The following is a 17012-nucleotide window of genomic DNA, read 5'->3' on the forward strand; positions in this document are numbered from 1 at the left end:
CCATCACACTACACACCTTGGTGTCATCAGCAAACTTGCTGAGGGTGCACTTGATCCCACTCTCCATGTTGCCGACAAAGATGTTAATCAGCACCAGTCCCAATATCAACCCCTGAGGAACACCACTTGTCACTGTTCTCCACTTGGACATTGAGCTGTAGACTGCAACTGTTTGAGTGCAACCATCTAGCCAGCTCCTTATCCAGCGAATGGTTGACCTGTCAAATCCATGTCAAATAAGTGTGAAGCCTAGCCACATCCACTCAGCTGAAAGACATAGTTCAAGTGCCTTCTTTTCGATGAGGGCATTAGAGATAAAATCTGATGCCTTTTAATCAGTTAGATTTATCCAGAAATGCAGAAGGCCAGGAAGGTGAATAAGCAGAAATAGGGAGGACAGAAGGGGTGACTTCATCCCAAATCAGAATCTATTTTAGGAAAGAAACAACTCAAAGACAAAGCTTAGCTGAAGGACCAGATCTCATCTCCAGGGAACCATCAGTCACCCTGGGAGTTAGTCTGGCTTGAGCATGCTTGCTGAAAAGAAAACAGAGGAAAAGAAATCCTGTGCTGAACCCAGACGTGAATGAGCAGTAAAAACAAAAATTGTAACTGTTCCACGTTTCTGTATCTGTCTTAGAGTATGGCAATTGATTTCTTACACCCTTCACATTAGTTGGGTAAACTGTTTCTGCTTTAACCTCAAAGCCTGTCTACTATTTACAGCAATTTCATGGGCACTGGCAAAGCACAGGCACCCCGTTATCCAGCAAGTGGCAATTCTACAACGGTGACATGTCAATATGAGCTCTCTTTGCTAACACAGCACACTGGCAACACAAGATGCTAGTGGGGAAGAGTGAGGAAGAGAAGTCTTCCACCAGTGAATATTAGTCAGGACTTTTGCATCACGCATCCAGGCACTAGGACACGGGCTGTGTCTTGTGGTACCCTCAAGAATGTGAACATGAGCTTCCATCTCATATAGCATTTCAAGAAAACTCAAAGAGAGTTTCTTTAAACTAAAATGAGATCAAAACATGGAGGTACTGCCTTTCTGATGTGTAGATGAGGAGGATATTCTCTAAGGTCAGAGGTTGAAATTTGCAGGTTCAATCCAGTAGCTGACTAGCTGGAAGAAGCTAATTCAATCTAATTTAATCTAATTCAACAGAATCTGAGGACTAAGTAGCAGATAAGGTAGTTTATTGAACCAAAAAGGACACTTGTGGAAGCTGATAAACAAAAAACATATCACAAAGAGGAACAAGCTGACTCAAGGTAATCTGACTTCATAGATTTCATAGATTTTCTAGGTTGGAAAAGACCTTAGAGATCATTCAGTCCAACCATCCCTAATCTCCCATTAAACCATATCCCTAAGTAGTTCATCCACCCTTTTCTTAAACACATCCAGGGATGGGGACTCAACCACCTCCCTGGGCAGCCTATTCCAGTGGCTGACAACTCTTTCAGAGAAGAAATTGTTTCTAACATCCAACCTGAATCTCCCTTGACTGAGCTTATACCCATTTCCTCTTGTCCTATCACCCATCACTAATGTAAAGAGCCCTTCCCCTACCTCCCCACCATCCCTTCTCAAGTATTTGTAGGCTGTAATCAGGTCTCCCCTCAGCCACCTCTTCTCCAGGCTAAACAGCCCCAACTCCCTCAGCCACTCCCCATAAGTTTTATTTTCCAGTCCCTGAAGCCCATGACTTGCTTCATTCTGACATGGACAAGAAACTGTAAGCCATGACTGGCACTGTGCTCTCAACAAATTTACAAGTCCTTCCGGAAAATACTCTCTTTTAGTTCATATCCTTCAGTACATTAATACGGTTACACTGCTTCACCTGCAGAGATTGCAGATGCCTCATATTGGGTCAGTAAGTTGCACAATGCAGAAAGTTTCAGGAATGATTCACTTGACCACATGCAGGAAACCACACAGTAGAGAAATAAACACTTCTATTGAGTAATTCATCTAGCCTGTTGTAGAGAGCATGCTTTAGGGAGAGAGAGTAAATGCACCCTGTACGCACCCATTTCCCTCTACTAACTATAAAGGGAATCTAAAGCAGTACCGGAGATACATACAGGTATCTATACTGCCTGAAGTCGTGTCAGGTGAATTCTCACCCTATAAATGTATTTGCACCTCTTTGTGTAGACTTGCCTTAGAAATGTGTCTTGGAAATAACTAGATCAAGTGTTCTGGATTTTACAGTTTTTGATGTTTAACATCTAAGAACAGACATGTAATATGACAGCATGGATTTGATCTCACATGTTGAGACATGTGCTATGATAAGATTGCTTTGGGTTTAAATTCATGTTTTCACCATGAAGCAATGAATGCAGAATTTAGATTAGCACATGAATCAAATCGTCAGTTCTCCCTTGGGTTATAAAAAAATGCTGAGTTTGTCTTTTTCTTGTAGAAAACTCAGACTATTGATACATCTTTTCCTCTAGCTTGTTTAGTGTTTCAAAGTGACTAACTTCCCCTCTTTCAACAGGTGGCAGCTCAGAAGAGACACTGATTTGCAAGCTGGTTTGCTACCCTTCCCTTTGCAGACTGCACGTTTTGTGAAAAAGCTCAGTTACGCGCTAAGTAACTAAGATCTTGTGTGTATCCTTATTGACAAGCTTGGGAAACTCTATTTATTTGATTTCTTTACTCTATAACAGCCTCAGCAAACCCACTCTCTAAAGAGCAGGAAACACCACCATAATTTTGGAGGAGTACAGAGAAGATCTTAAATCAAAATAAGGTGAAGGTAGTACCTCTCAACAAAGCATTTGATCTAACTCTAGGATCACTAGACTAATGTGTTTTGATAGCGCAAATTGAACTCCAATTGTCAAGCTGACATTTTCAAGCATAAACACATTCCTAATAGAGGCAGCTGATGTGGCCATACCTCTGGCAGAAACCAATCAATCCATCTAGTATTTGGCCTCCTGCCTGATCATAACAACTTATTATAAAGCACAGAATCCATTTACAGTTTCTGAGTCAATAGGGCTTGGCCCTGGGATTTCTCCCATAAGCTACAAATAATCGGGATGATTGTCCTGGTTTCAGATGGGACAGTTAGTTTTTCTTTTCAGTAGCTAGAAGAGCTCTGCGTTTTTGATTTAGAATGGGATTTGTTATGAGAAGAATGTTGATAGTGCACTGATGTTTATAGTTGGTGCTGATACCTCAAGGACTTCTCAGCTTCCCTTGTTCTGCCAGTGTGCAGGAGCACAACAGGATAGGGGAGAGCACGGCCGGGACAGAGGGCCCACAACTCCCCTTATGGTTTGAATTTAGACTTAAGATTGAGGGCCAAGTTGGCCAATGGAGTATTCCAGATCATGCAATGTCATGCCCAGTGTATAGATGAGGGATGACCGGGAAGTGAGGTTCTCTCTTTCTTCTGGGGGCGACTCTCTCAGTCTCTTCTCAGACTCCGGGAGTTCGATCTCTCTCGCTGTCTTTTAGGGCCTCTTGCTCACCCGGGACTGTGGTATAAGGACTTATCTGTTTTGGGATTGCTTGCTGGGACACAACAGATGTTGGTCACAGAGTGGGGAGCTATTATACTGTGCATCACTTGTTTTTATATATTATTATCATTAAATATATATTCATGTATTATTAATTTATTATTATTACTTTTAATTTTACATTATTATCAAATTATCTCAACCCACGAGTCTCCTTCCCTTTTCCCCTTTAATTCTCTTCCTACTCCCCCGAGGGTGAGGGAGGGTGAGCAAGTAGCTGTGTGACGTTTAGTTGCCAGCTGGGTTAAACCACAACGATGATTTACTATTAGGTTTAATGTTTTCCATACGGCAGAAGGAGCATTTTACAATCTCTTTCCACCTAAGAAACACAAAAGTTTACTAGAATCAGCTTGTTACTTTTTGTAAAAATATGACATCACTTAGCAGAAAAATACATAACAATTTGAACTCCACTAGCTAGGCCACCTCATATATTAGCTACTTAGAGGACAATTTGCAAAAATAAGAAACAATTTAGAGATTTGAAGTGTGGGATTTGAATGAATGTGTCAGAGCAAATAGGGTCCTTGACAGATGAGGATAAATTAAAATGAATGTTTTCCTTTAAAAAAATATCAACTAAAATTTAAGAATACATAAGAATATAAACAAGAATTTATGTTCTTAGTATGACTTCTGATTTTTTAAAGAAGATAAAATATTTCAAAATGTGAAGAAAGAAATAAGTTGAGAGTTCTGGCAATAAATTAAAATGTGCATAAAAACACTTATATTGCACCCTCAGGACACATTTGTAGCTTCCAGAAAACCTTTTTTTAAAAAAATTTTTTATTTTTAGCTTCCTCAGAAAAACAAGGGAGTTTATATTCTAGGAATATAGAAAAGGATCTCTACGGTGAAGGTATTAAAAATCTTAAAGAAAACACAACCATTATTTTGGGAAGAAAAATCTGAAGGAACTCTTAAGTCCTTGACCAAGAGAAAAGACCAAACATCATGCTCATACTATTCATGCTAGAACTGCGATCATCAAACCATTCCCTCAGGGGTTTTTCTGTTTGTTTGTTTGTTTGTTTTTCAGACACAGGTTTATCCAGATAGCCCACATCTGAGGAGGATTTCAAGGACAATGTGTGTTGATCCTGATACCTCTGACTGTAATAGTTTACTGAATTTTTCACGCTTGCCAAATTAATGACTGAATGATTAATCATATTTTATATATCCCAATAGCTGTTGGTCTCAACCAGCTCCTGAGAATGCACCTCCAGTGGTGAAGAGCAGACATCCAATCCCCAAGACACGTAAGGCAGGTAAACACGATACGGTGATACTCACCTACACATAAAAAATGTAATCAACATATGCAGTTGCCATCTGCCTTTTTTGGTATCAAGTCCAGATGTTAATTGAGATTAAAATAACTTCTACCCTGCAGACGGCTATAAATAAGCTTTACATTGTCCAACTCTCATTAGAGTTGTTTTGAAATTGCAAAATTCCAGAGCCTTTGCCATATCAACATACATTTAACCAAATCCATTTCTGAAGCATAGAGTTTAATTTGGTATGTAATAACTCAGAGCGTGCTATAGCAAAATACTGTCAGGATTGTGCAATCTTTCTTGTTTTCCACCTGTTGGCAAAATTACATGCTAGATCTAAAGAAGTCTTTTTATCACTTTCCCAGCAAGGTAAAATTAAGTACATAGTACTCTCAAAACCAGCCTTTTATGCTTGGATGATTTTTTCTGGAGTTTAGCCAGTATTTCTTAAAAAAAACCCCAAACCACCACACATTTGTAATGTGAGTCACGATCTAACCGGCAAAAGACAGCATGAGAATTAAGAAAACTTTTCATGAAGTTATTTTTTAATGCAACTTTCTCTTCTAGATTTTTCATTCAATTTTTAAAAGTTTAAATGCTTTTTAAGTGACTTATTAGCTCAACATTTCTTAGTATTCTCTGACCAATATAAGTAGCTTCCTAATGACTATTTTAACAAAAGTCTTCTGATTTTTCCATCAAAAAAAAATAATTACAAAACCTTAGCTGACTTTTGATTATTTTCAAATTAGACCGACTGCCATTTTTAGCTTTTATTACTGTAAAGTGAAATAGTAATTATTCTGAAGTTATTTTAGTATATAATAGCCTCCCACATATTCTATTTAAATACCTATTAATGAATTCCTTTAATGTGCCAAATACTGAATTCATATTTTTGGGTTCTCTCATTTAAATAGTATAGATACAAGTTTTTCAATGACAGTAACACCATATACAAGGCACAAGGTACTCGTGTAATACAATTAATTCACGTATCTCAAAAAGAAGTGGGGAAAATATAATCTTTCACGTTACTTACACCATTGTAACTGACCCGTTATTTACAGAAAACCTTTCCCGAAGTGTCATTTCATTACTGTTCTTGACAATTTGTGAGCTTATTACATTTCATGCTTCCATCCGAAATCCACAATATTCGACATTTAGACAGGAGGACTAGATACATTTCCCTGGAACTGTCAGACAAGTCTTATTGTTGGAATACGTCCTGAATAGTGATTCACCCGCAAATGAAAGCTCACAATTCAATATAACACCATCTAATACGAGACATGGATTAATTCTTATAAGATCACATAATAAAAAAGGCAATCGGAAATTCACTTTCTGTCATTACAATGAGAATTCATCATGCTTTTCAATTCAAAACCATCACAGGCCTCATAAATTTGCTGGAGTTTAAATCTGGTGCCAGAATTCCAATGCATGAACAGTATTTTCCCTTCACTGGAAGAATTTCATTCCAGGAAATATTTTCTCTCTCCCTCTCCACCTTGTTCTCCCCTACTTCATTAAATTATTCAGCTAGTTAAATTTAGCTGTGTCAGATAAGAGGATGAGTGGACAAAATAACAGCAATGCAGATACCCCAAACCACATAGTTAAGTCAGTAAACATCAGTAAACATCCTAACAGAGATGCAGCTCGTGTCAGTTTTCTTGCTAGTATAGCATATTTCATTTGGGGAACTTATATAAATTAAAGAAGCAAAACAATGGTTTTAGTTGGTGTAAGGTACATTTCTCCCCAAGAATACATACGACTTAAAACAACTCAACAAATGCTTTCCTCCATAAATGAGGTCTTAATTTATTTCATTTCCTTAAGAAGAAACCAGAATTATAGCCTTCCTAGATCAACATCTTTTCTTCTTGCAACACATTACGGATATTTTTCCTTGACACTAGGCAGAGAGGGGCAAAATCAATGGAGAACTTGTTTAGTCCAGCCCCTCCCTGTCTTTTCCTAGTCAATCACTAAGTATAGACCGAAAGGTTCAGAAAAAATTCCTATCTCCGTGAATACTCAGAGAAAACTTAGAGCCAACCCTTCACATCAAACTGTTTTATCATCGCAATATTTTAACTTTTAAATCCCATCTTTCTTTGCATTTCTGATTTTCTTAACTATTTCACTGATTGAGACAAGACATTCCAATATACTCTCTGGATTAGCTATAATGCACTTAGCCTTTTAGATTCTGGACAAAAATATGCCATTCCTATTGCTTATCATCTAAATAACCCACTGAAACCAGCTTATTTAAGTCTTCACCCCCCTGATCAAGCATGACAGACACTTTTTCTTCTACAAATGACATTAAGAAAATTCCTAGTAAAGACGCTATCTCTTTCTCAGCTCAGAGTTTAAGCTAAATTAATCATTGCTTTTCCTATTCTACCTGGTCTTTTAGCATTTTCTTTCTTCATTCTCTTTATTGTAACAAGGTTTAAAAACCAAGAAGCAGCATTAATAAATTAGAGATTGTTTTTAAACAGTAAAAATATAAACCAAGATGAGAGCACATTTAATTGCAATTTCAGGAAGACATCTTGGAAGATCTGTGAAGCCACAGCATGATAGAATTAAGCTTCGAAAACTCCATCACTAAAGACAAACAGCAGACTATTTTCCGTTGACTATCATATATCAGATGCACCATAAATCCACACAGAAAGAAACCACAAAAAAAAAATCAAGACTCATCTGCCACATTATCACAAATAGTTATGATGATGGGATGGATGTGCAGAAAGTTGAGGTCTATTTTAAACCTCAGTAATTACAAACTAGTTTTTAAACATATTCAAAGGAAAGGATCAGCTTTTTTTTCAGAAAATTTGAAAGATAAAAAAAAAATTCTACAGTAGTGTGAGAAGAATATGGTCTGTTTTCTCACAGTCTGCATCTTTAAACTCAAAAAACCTCCCAAATAATCTATTCCAACCTATTCTAAATGGCTAGCTGGTGGACCGGAGATATTTAATAGGGAGATATTAATGCTGAATATCCACTAAAAGTGGAAAACTGAAAAAATCATTATGGGTAGCTGCAAAAGATTATGCCACCCAAGCAGCATTAAAGAACACAGCAGTAGCTGAGGATGTAAGTAAAGCAGAATTTGGAATCTTGCATCTGCAAATCACAAGTTCAAATATAAACTGGACTGAAGGACAATGAGAGATAAATTGTTTGTCTCAGTTTCAGTCCTAGTGGAAAGTGGGCATTTATTAAGATCTTCGTAACGTGTATCACTGACTGACAATCTTATTTGAAGCCTCATGAAGGAGACCTGTGATTGAAAAGGTCCAAGAGAAGAGAAATTCGTCTTTAAAAATGTTCCTATAGAGTACAGAAAGAGCACAACTGCAGGATAATGCACTGAGCCATACAAGCTTTGTGGGCAATACTAAAAATAATTTAAGAACAACTGCAGCAGAGCTGACTTTCCATTATATATATTTTGATGCTAATCTTATGTAATGCATTTGGTGCTGATCAGCATTACAAAGATCAGTGCTCTAAAAATATCTGAACATGACAGATAGATAGATGCTCCTCAGCCTATACCTCCATCCATTACACTCACTAAAAATAGAATATTAAATTATAGAAGGGGTTGGTTGCACTGGCATCCAAAAAGGTGTCATCTGAGTTGGCTCAAAGAATTATCTGGCTACCTGAAGAAAGTGTTGAACTTCTGAAAACAGCTAATATCCAAGAGTTTTCTTGCACCCATGCAGCAGTATTTGAAGGTGCCAGCTAGCTGCACCACCACAGACAACTGTGCTCTTTTCAAGGAATAAAACTCTGGTAGAAACACCAAATGCTATTTAAAAATAAGTCAGGTACAGCTAGCAAGCATTATAGATAGAAAAACATGTTTAGGAAAGCACATCGTTTGAAGCTCTGGCAATCTAAGAAAATCCTAAGACCAAAAGTAATGTTACTATAGAAAAACACAGCATCTCCCAAGTTTTGACTTAGAGATTTATTTACATCAGAAGTAAGTATGTATGAATTCCAGATGCAAGAAAAAAATTACCCCAATCTGTCAGCATTTTAAGCTTCCTCTTGAACAGATTTTGCATGTCGCTCTCATTCAGTCTCATTCACATATTGGCTACACCCATAGCAGTAAATTAAACAGTGCCAGAAAAGGCTTCTGGATCTGGCACGTGATGATCTGCACCGCTCAACTGTTAGGAGAGTCATTAGCAAGTTTCTGGCCTGGGCCAACAACTGCTTTCCCAAATAGTCTCCAGGAGAGGCAATACTGCAGAGATTGTCCCCAAAAGGGTGCTGACAGGCAGCCACATGGTTTGGGAAGAGAAGCCCTAGCCAGCAGAGAGGCAGGATGTCCTGTGCCCATCAGCCGCAGCACCCAGGAATGCTCCCAGGAACCTTTGGCTGACTAGTACAGACATTCCTGTTACATCCGTGTTGGAGACAGAGCAAGTTCACAGCTTGGATGGCAAATTACATCCTGAGAGTCAGTCGTAAACCTTTACTGACCTTGTACTCTCAACTGAGAGAGGCAGATACTAACATAAACACCAGGGTGACGGTGTGGGACAATTTAGCACTCAGACTTTCTGCAGCAAACACAGACATGCTTTGCTGATTCTTGAAGCCAGGCCAACACGAATCAGAACAAGCCTCGATGATAAAAAGTTGCCTTCAAACAGATGAGAGCAACCTCTTTTACTCATATTTACCCTTCTGAGGACAGTTAACGTGTTTTAATTTCCACATCCGTACTCTTTCAAAAGCAAATCCAGAGTGTGTGTGGACAAGCAGTGAGTGATGAGGATATATCAGTGTCTGACTCTGAAGGAGGGGTGGAAACGCTGAGGAATCATTATGTTTTTCTACTTCTCATCATCTTTTCTGGTATTTACCTGCTTAAACAATAATGCACAAAAAACACCTGTCACCAAGTACATGTTACTCATCATTATGACAGGTAATAATGTTTTACAGTTTTACACTAACACAATCCCAGCTACATTATTTAGTACCAGTTAACTGAAAGTAGATTTCAGCAAACCCTCAGAACAAATACAGTTTAGAAATAATATATATTAGTTTTAGTCATAGAATTTTTACGTCAGAGTCACTTTACATTTAGACATTAATCCAATTAAATATTCAGAGTTGTTTTACATCTGAAATCCAATTTCACGACTGCACTGAAAAATATCAAGCTAAATCAAAGCTTCCCAGTTACTGCTCATATTACTGCTCCAGTACTCTGCAACTGGTTAACCTGGTTTCAGCTGGGACAGAGTCAGCCAGGCTAAACCACGACACTGGTGCATGTTCTAAGACTACGTATAACATTACAGAATTCAGATACTTACTTAAGTAAATATAAATAAATCTCAGTGTACTACTGAGATTCAGGATAGTGAGAAAGAGGCTGCCTACTCTGTATCCCAGGTATCAGCTGGTGCTGACTTTTCCCTTAGAACAACCCAGAATCTAAAAACCTTGTTCACTAAAGAAAATTCATACAAATTTCTTTGTTTCCTAAGTGTACAGGGGTCCACTGCTTTTGGGATCAGAATAGTAAGTTTTCTCTCATTTTGCCTTTTGGCATGTCCGGCAGCCAGAAGTCTTAAATATGCGAATCAATACCCTCCCCTTTGAGGATATGGGACAACTATTTGAACCTTAGGAGGGGACTCTAATTTTTTGAGGCACTTAATGTCTTCTCTTTAATCTTTAACCTCAAAATTCGCTTCTACTACTGGATCTTTAGCATTTTAACTTCGAAATACATAAAATACACCAACTGTCACCTTATGTTTTGTTAATAAAGTCAGAGAAGAATTCTTCAAATTGCCAAGAAGGATGGTGCTCTCCGTACAGCTCTTAAAAATTTTCAAGTGGCTTATACTAGGCAAATCCGGTAATCAGAAAATCCCACAATCATTGCCCAGGGTAAATCCTGATGAGAAGTCACGCCTCTACCACGAGCTGTGGGGAAAGGATAGATTAGTAGCTCTCCCAGAGCACTGCCCACAGCCTGTATTTCAGGCCTCCACCTCATTCATCAACTTTTGTAAGATGCATGACACAAGTCCAACCACATTTAGTTACAAGAATAAAAAACCGATTCAAATTCTATATTTCCTTCCTCCCTCATTACACCCACTCTCCTTCTCCATCTTCTGAGTGCTTCCTCTTTATGATTGCTTACAAGTCTGACAGTGGGAAAGATCTCCATTATATCATCTGCGTGCAGCCTCTTGTCTGTTGGAAAGACTCCTTTTTTTAGACAAACTTTTTCTGAAACATAGTACTCCATAAAATGCAATATTCCGTATTTAGGAACCTCTCCAATTATAGGCAATCACAGCTCCCACTGATTTTAGCCTTATCTACCCTAACCTTAGGATAAATCTGTCTAGTGTAATATGGCCATGCAGCTTCTTACTTCACTTGTACTTCAAGCAGACATGAACTTGCTCCACTTGTGCTCCAGGCTGAAAGAGATTGTTGCGCTCAGGGAGGTGCTAAGGCTGAGCTGGCCACCCTGTCTTGGAGCAGAGCTAAAATGTGTCCAGCCATCTGGGAGCACAGCGGAGCGAGTTTGTGTTTGCCTAAATCATGTAAGCACACCGTTACATATCCACATATAAAAATGTTTTTTAAGATAGTTTGATCCACCAGAAGTTGACAGCATAATCACCCCCACCTGCTCTGAAAAGCAAGTGGGCAACCTGATTTTTACAATCCTGCCTCTGCAAATTACTCTTTGCTTGTTTATTGGCCAAAAGATACCAAGCCAACTTTGACTCTGACAGTGATGTCTTATGGTGGGAGGTGGCAGCAAGACACAGCCTCCACAAGACAAGACAGGAGAGATTGCTGTGGGACTCTGATTGCAATTAATAAAGACAGTCCGACAAGATGACTGCAACTCTGGGGAGGAAACTAGGCGAGGTCTCCCGGTTCAGAAAGCAGGAGAATCACATTTTCTCTAAACAACTGCATTTCCATGTTCACAGCACTACCCATTTCATCTATGTGCACTTGGTGGGTGTGTTAGTGTATTTCAATCCACCCACATGCCAACCTGAACAGAAATAGTACAAGAGAACATACAGTACTCACATTTCTACTCACAATATATGAGGTAACTGAAGTCATCACTCTAAAAGCAGAAAGAATGCAACAAAAACCCCAACAACAAATACTGTTTGAAATAGTCCTGTGCTGGGAAGAGAATTGACTAGATGACCAAGTAGGAGCCTTCCATCTTCAATCTCTATAAGGACAATGGATCTTGCAATTAATTTTTCTGCTTGTTGGCAAAAGTACACATCTTGTAAACTTTCAGAGCTTTTAACTCTCAACGTTTCATGACTTGCCTCCACAAGACATTCAGTTCTAAGTATCAGTAAGGGAAATAGCTCTATCAACAGGCAAACCAAAACACAATGATTGCAAAGTTGCAACAAAGAGATTTTTAATTATCAGAGAAATTAGAACATTTCAAGTACATTTAAAATTCAGCTCAGTAAATTATAAAATTACAGGTAATTAATCGGGGAAATACAGTTTTGTATCAACGGATGACTATCATTTTCATTTTTGTATACATAAATGAGAAATCTGATTTAAAGTAGCATATGAATAAAAATCAAACATTAATTTAAAATACTTCTGTAATGAAACAGGCATCTTTTCCAAAAATGGACAGCCAAAATCTGTTCACTTCTTATTATGGAAGATTACTGCAGAGTATTACCCTAGAGCAGTGGTCTTCAAAGTGAGGTGCGTGCAACACAGGAGCTACGCAAAGCAATCCATCGGAGTGCAGGAAGAAGATATCAGAACTTCAATAGTACATGCATGTAATTTCTAAATAAATAAATACACATATAATTAGGATGCATGCTCAAAAGTTTTTACTGATAGGGAAGGAAGACTAGAAACGTTTAGAGACCACTGCCCTAGAGGACCCTGCCATGGAATTACTGCTGCCATGTCAAAGGCATCTAATGAAGATGTTGTTGAGATAAAAGCTCTCTTTTACAAGTGTTCTCAACTATCGGTTATACAAATGGGTGAAAATTTCTCTAGGAGGCACGTTTGTGAGGTTTTATCTTCTGTTAAGCAGCACAGATTCTCAAAAAAAAACCCCAAACAAACCAAATTAGTCAACTTTTTCTTTGTTTTCAGGAAATTTAACTTGCTGGTTTCTCATTAATCTCTTCCCTCCCCTGTACTTATTGTCAGTATTTGATGAAAAAGCTAATTTTCCTTATGTGGCCAGTTAAACAAGAGCAGAGCATGTTATATGTGTCAATCAAGACGGGCAATTTAAGGTATTTGCAAATGAGAATAGATGACTTATTTGGAAAACTCTTAAATCAAGGAGAAAAGTTATTGTTCTTTTTCATTTGGGCTACCTCACTTGTATGACAAAGTGGCTAGTGAACAAAATGCGGAGCAGTAAGCAGCCGTTTTGTTAAAAGGTAAGCAATAGATTACAACATGCAAATGCAGAAGAGGAAAATTTTGCTCTTATCCAAAACACGATGATCAGATTTGTCAACCTCTCTTTCAATCTGGAATGAGAAGGATGTAGAAACGGCGACTAGATGGAAATCTCAAGGTGCCTATAATCATTATGAATATGCTTGGGCTGCCTGATATAGGAAGAACGTGAATAAGAAGAGACAGGATAATAATGGCACAGAGAAAATATACCATGCACCCTTCCTCAGCATCACGTAACAAAGCACAAGATGGGTGGAGAAGTTGAAAGGTAATACTCTTAAATTAACATAAATATCTTTTTTTAATTTAGTGCAAAGTATAATTACCCCTTCAAACTCTGTACAGTAAGAACATCTGCAGTTACACTGAGTGAAATCAGGACAATAATTCTGAACGTTTCATGGCATACACCAACAACATCAAGCATGAGCAAGGGCTTAGCTAAAGATTCACCCAATAGCAGAATATATCTACCTACTGCTCACAGAGGGTTATTTATATCTTCTATGAAATCATTTGAACTGGTTAATACAAGAATAGGTCTCAGGCACAGCAACAGCTAGTTCGTGGTGTGGGGAAAGCTGAAAACCAAAAGCCAGCAGTGTACGAAGTCACAAGTAATGCAAACAGACATTTTGGATTCACAGGAAGAGGCCGTTTTTTCTTACTTGCTTTTGCTTTAGTGCTATGTGTACAGATTCCTAGAAGCCGCTTTCACTCAAAGACAGAATCTTTGAGTCTTGAATAGCATTTTTCTTGTTATTTGTCCTATCTAAAGCTAACTAAAGAAACAGTGACAAAATCTTAGTGAAGTGCAATTTCTTTTTTTTTTTTTTTTGTGAAATCAAGTAAATAAATCAAGTAAATAAAAATCCTGAATGTCTCAATATTTTTGGGACTGCACATTTTAGTTTTTCACCATTCAAATCTACCTGCAATATTACAATAACATTAAAAAGAAATAACTTTTTAATGATTCTTAAAAGCCCCACTCAATCTTCCTTCACTGAGAACTCTGAGATTCTTTTGTTTGCTTTTAATTTGGAAGAGAACTCAATTCTGAATTCCTCCAGGAAATTAAATTTCCATCTTTAGCACTGCTCTACTACAGCTATCAGAAATGAAGCACCTGGGCAGAAAAGTTACATGGTCACCCTTCTCAGCTTTAGAAAGCTATGGTTGGAGGCTGGATCGCAAGACTGAATGAAGATTGCATTCTCGGCTCCACCACTACAGCATAATGAAACAGTGTTGTCCGACACAGCTCCTGTTCTACACGTGGTATGCATTCCAGGCTCAATCTATCTCCTCAGAAACACATACCAAAAAAAATTAAGATGTTCTAGATTATATCCACAGGGCTGGCAAGCATGGCACAGTACAAGTGGGAGAGCCATGCCCCTCTGGAGAAGCAGTTAGAGGCTGGGCATGATATTTTAGCACTTTAAAGATGGCCCTGTACACCTATGCCTTGGCAGCTGTGTTGAGCCCTTCCATTTTTTAATTTTCTAACATATATATCAGCAAGGAAAGAAAAAAAAGGTAAAAAATGTAGCTGTGTGATACATAGTTGATACTGTTTCACAATTTGTAGGTATATTCTTGAAGGACATTCAAGTTCATTCTGCCAGTTTGACTAATCCTGCCAGTTTGACTAATCCTGCCATTTATTTTTTCAAAGTTTCAGGTTTTATTTTCAGTTGTCAAATCCAAGAAGTTCAAGGGCTCAGGCTCCCTCCTCTTGGCTCCTACATTCTTTTAGTTTAAGGTCAACTAATGCAAAGCCACAAATCATATACTTGTCAGCTTATTTCTACGCATCATTTTTTTCAGGGTTTCTTAAGAATTTGCCAGCTGGCTGATAACAAATTATGTACGCTTTTGAACAAGCCACTGGTCAGATTCAAACTCTAACAGAGATGACGAGCACAACAAATCCTGGTGTTTTCACAGTTACAGCTGATATATCTTTTTTTCTTTTCCCCCCAGATGAATGCTGCTATTTGATGCTACACTCCATGATAAACAGAGAGACAAATGCAATGTTTTTTACTCACGATGACTCTTGCAACCTACTAAAAATCCTGATTCCTTTTATGAGCAAATTTCACTCTGAAATTATGAAGCCATGATTTGGTGTCTTTAAAGGAAGACACAACTTAAGAACTATGCTCTAAATATATAGCAAAATAAGGTAAACACATATTTTTATTTTAAATATTCTTTACCGCCTTCATGAATGCTTCACCTACATTCCTCTTCCACACACTAGTTTGCAAACTTACAATAGAATTTATGAGACATGGTAAACAAGGTATGTGTTACTGAATTTCAATTTTTTTAAAGCTATTCAGAGACAGCAGGTGTCTAAAAGGTAAACAGAACTAACACACACACACACTAACTTAATTGCTACAATGTTTTGTAGCCAATTATTACAAAAAATTGTTAGCAAGTACCTCTCTTTAAATGAACATACAGTAATGAACATCACTAGAGTCTGGGTTTGCTTTCAGAATAAATGTTGTTTAAGTGAAGAACTTGTTTATAAATACAAGTAGTTAGTCATTTCTTGTGGGTCTGCATGTTGCAGAAAATAATTTTTATCTCTTCACAAGAAAAGCTTTAAAATTTCAGCAACAAACTCACAAGAAAATTGTTGATCTTAAAAATTATTTTTTTGTATGATGATGATATTCACTGTACTATCCATTGGCTTTTTGGGAATTCTCACCCAAAGGATAAGGTTCTGCGGATCCTTCCTCTGTTCAGCTTAACACACATACATACACATTTGTATGGCAAATGACTGGACAAATTTGACAAATGCAAACGAATCAAGGATCAGTTAAATGCCTGGCAAATAATAAATAAATGGAAAAAATGCCCAAATTTTGTTGCAAATAGTGAACAAATATATTTGAACAGTTCAGATTTTAATACCATAAAGATGATGTATCATGTGACAAGGAATATCAAACGTTGGTAAATATTAAACTGGATTGAATTGTCTTAATTTTACTTTATGACAACTACAATTTTGATTCTTTTAAATTAATATGGCAAATTCAATTTGGAGTTATACAGATGAATTTTACTGCTATCAATAGATTGCACTTACCTGAAGGCAGAATTTAACTGAAAATGTTTCCAAATACAACGAAAGCCAAGTCAAAGGTTTTGTCTATCTAGATTGCTTTACTGTTACGTTGCAAATCTACAAAACCCAGAACATTGTACATAGAAAACCATAAGTTTTCAGAAATTTAAATTTACTTACAAGCTGCTCAGATTTTACACAGTAGAGCTGAATGGTCTTTGCCACATTTTTTGCCACAGCTAAACTCAGGTCTGGATCAACAGCGGCCACATTTAGCTCACTGGAAGCAAAGATTACAAATTTTAATTAACAATGAAACAGTACTGTACTTAATTGACAAAGAATTAACATAGTTACATGGCCCATCAATTTAGAGAGAGTAACACATACAGCCAAGTCTTTCTAAGCACTGTAATTCAGTTTACAGTTTAACAAGTCATTTGGGAATTTTACGTGCAGTGTTCCTATTCTAGTAAAAACGAGGAAAGTTTAGGAATGACACTTCAGTATGAAATCACTATTAG

General features: G+C 37.5%; 1 protein-coding gene across 1 annotated transcript in view; it reads right to left on the reverse strand.

Moving 5' to 3' along the window:
- Window positions 1–17012, reverse strand: part of COG5 (component of oligomeric golgi complex 5) — a 200042-nt gene that overhangs the window by 27586 nt on the left and 155444 nt on the right. The window contains 1 exon segment of the mRNA XM_086609866.1: window positions 16669–16768. Coding sequence (XP_086465992.1) covers window positions 16669–16768 — 100 coding nt within the window.

Source organism: Tauraco erythrolophus, chromosome 4 (assembly GCF_009769465.1).
Source record: "Tauraco erythrolophus isolate bTauEry1 chromosome 4, bTauEry1.pri, whole genome shotgun sequence".
Classification (NCBI taxonomy): Eukaryota; Metazoa; Chordata; class Aves; order Musophagiformes; family Musophagidae; genus Tauraco; species Tauraco erythrolophus.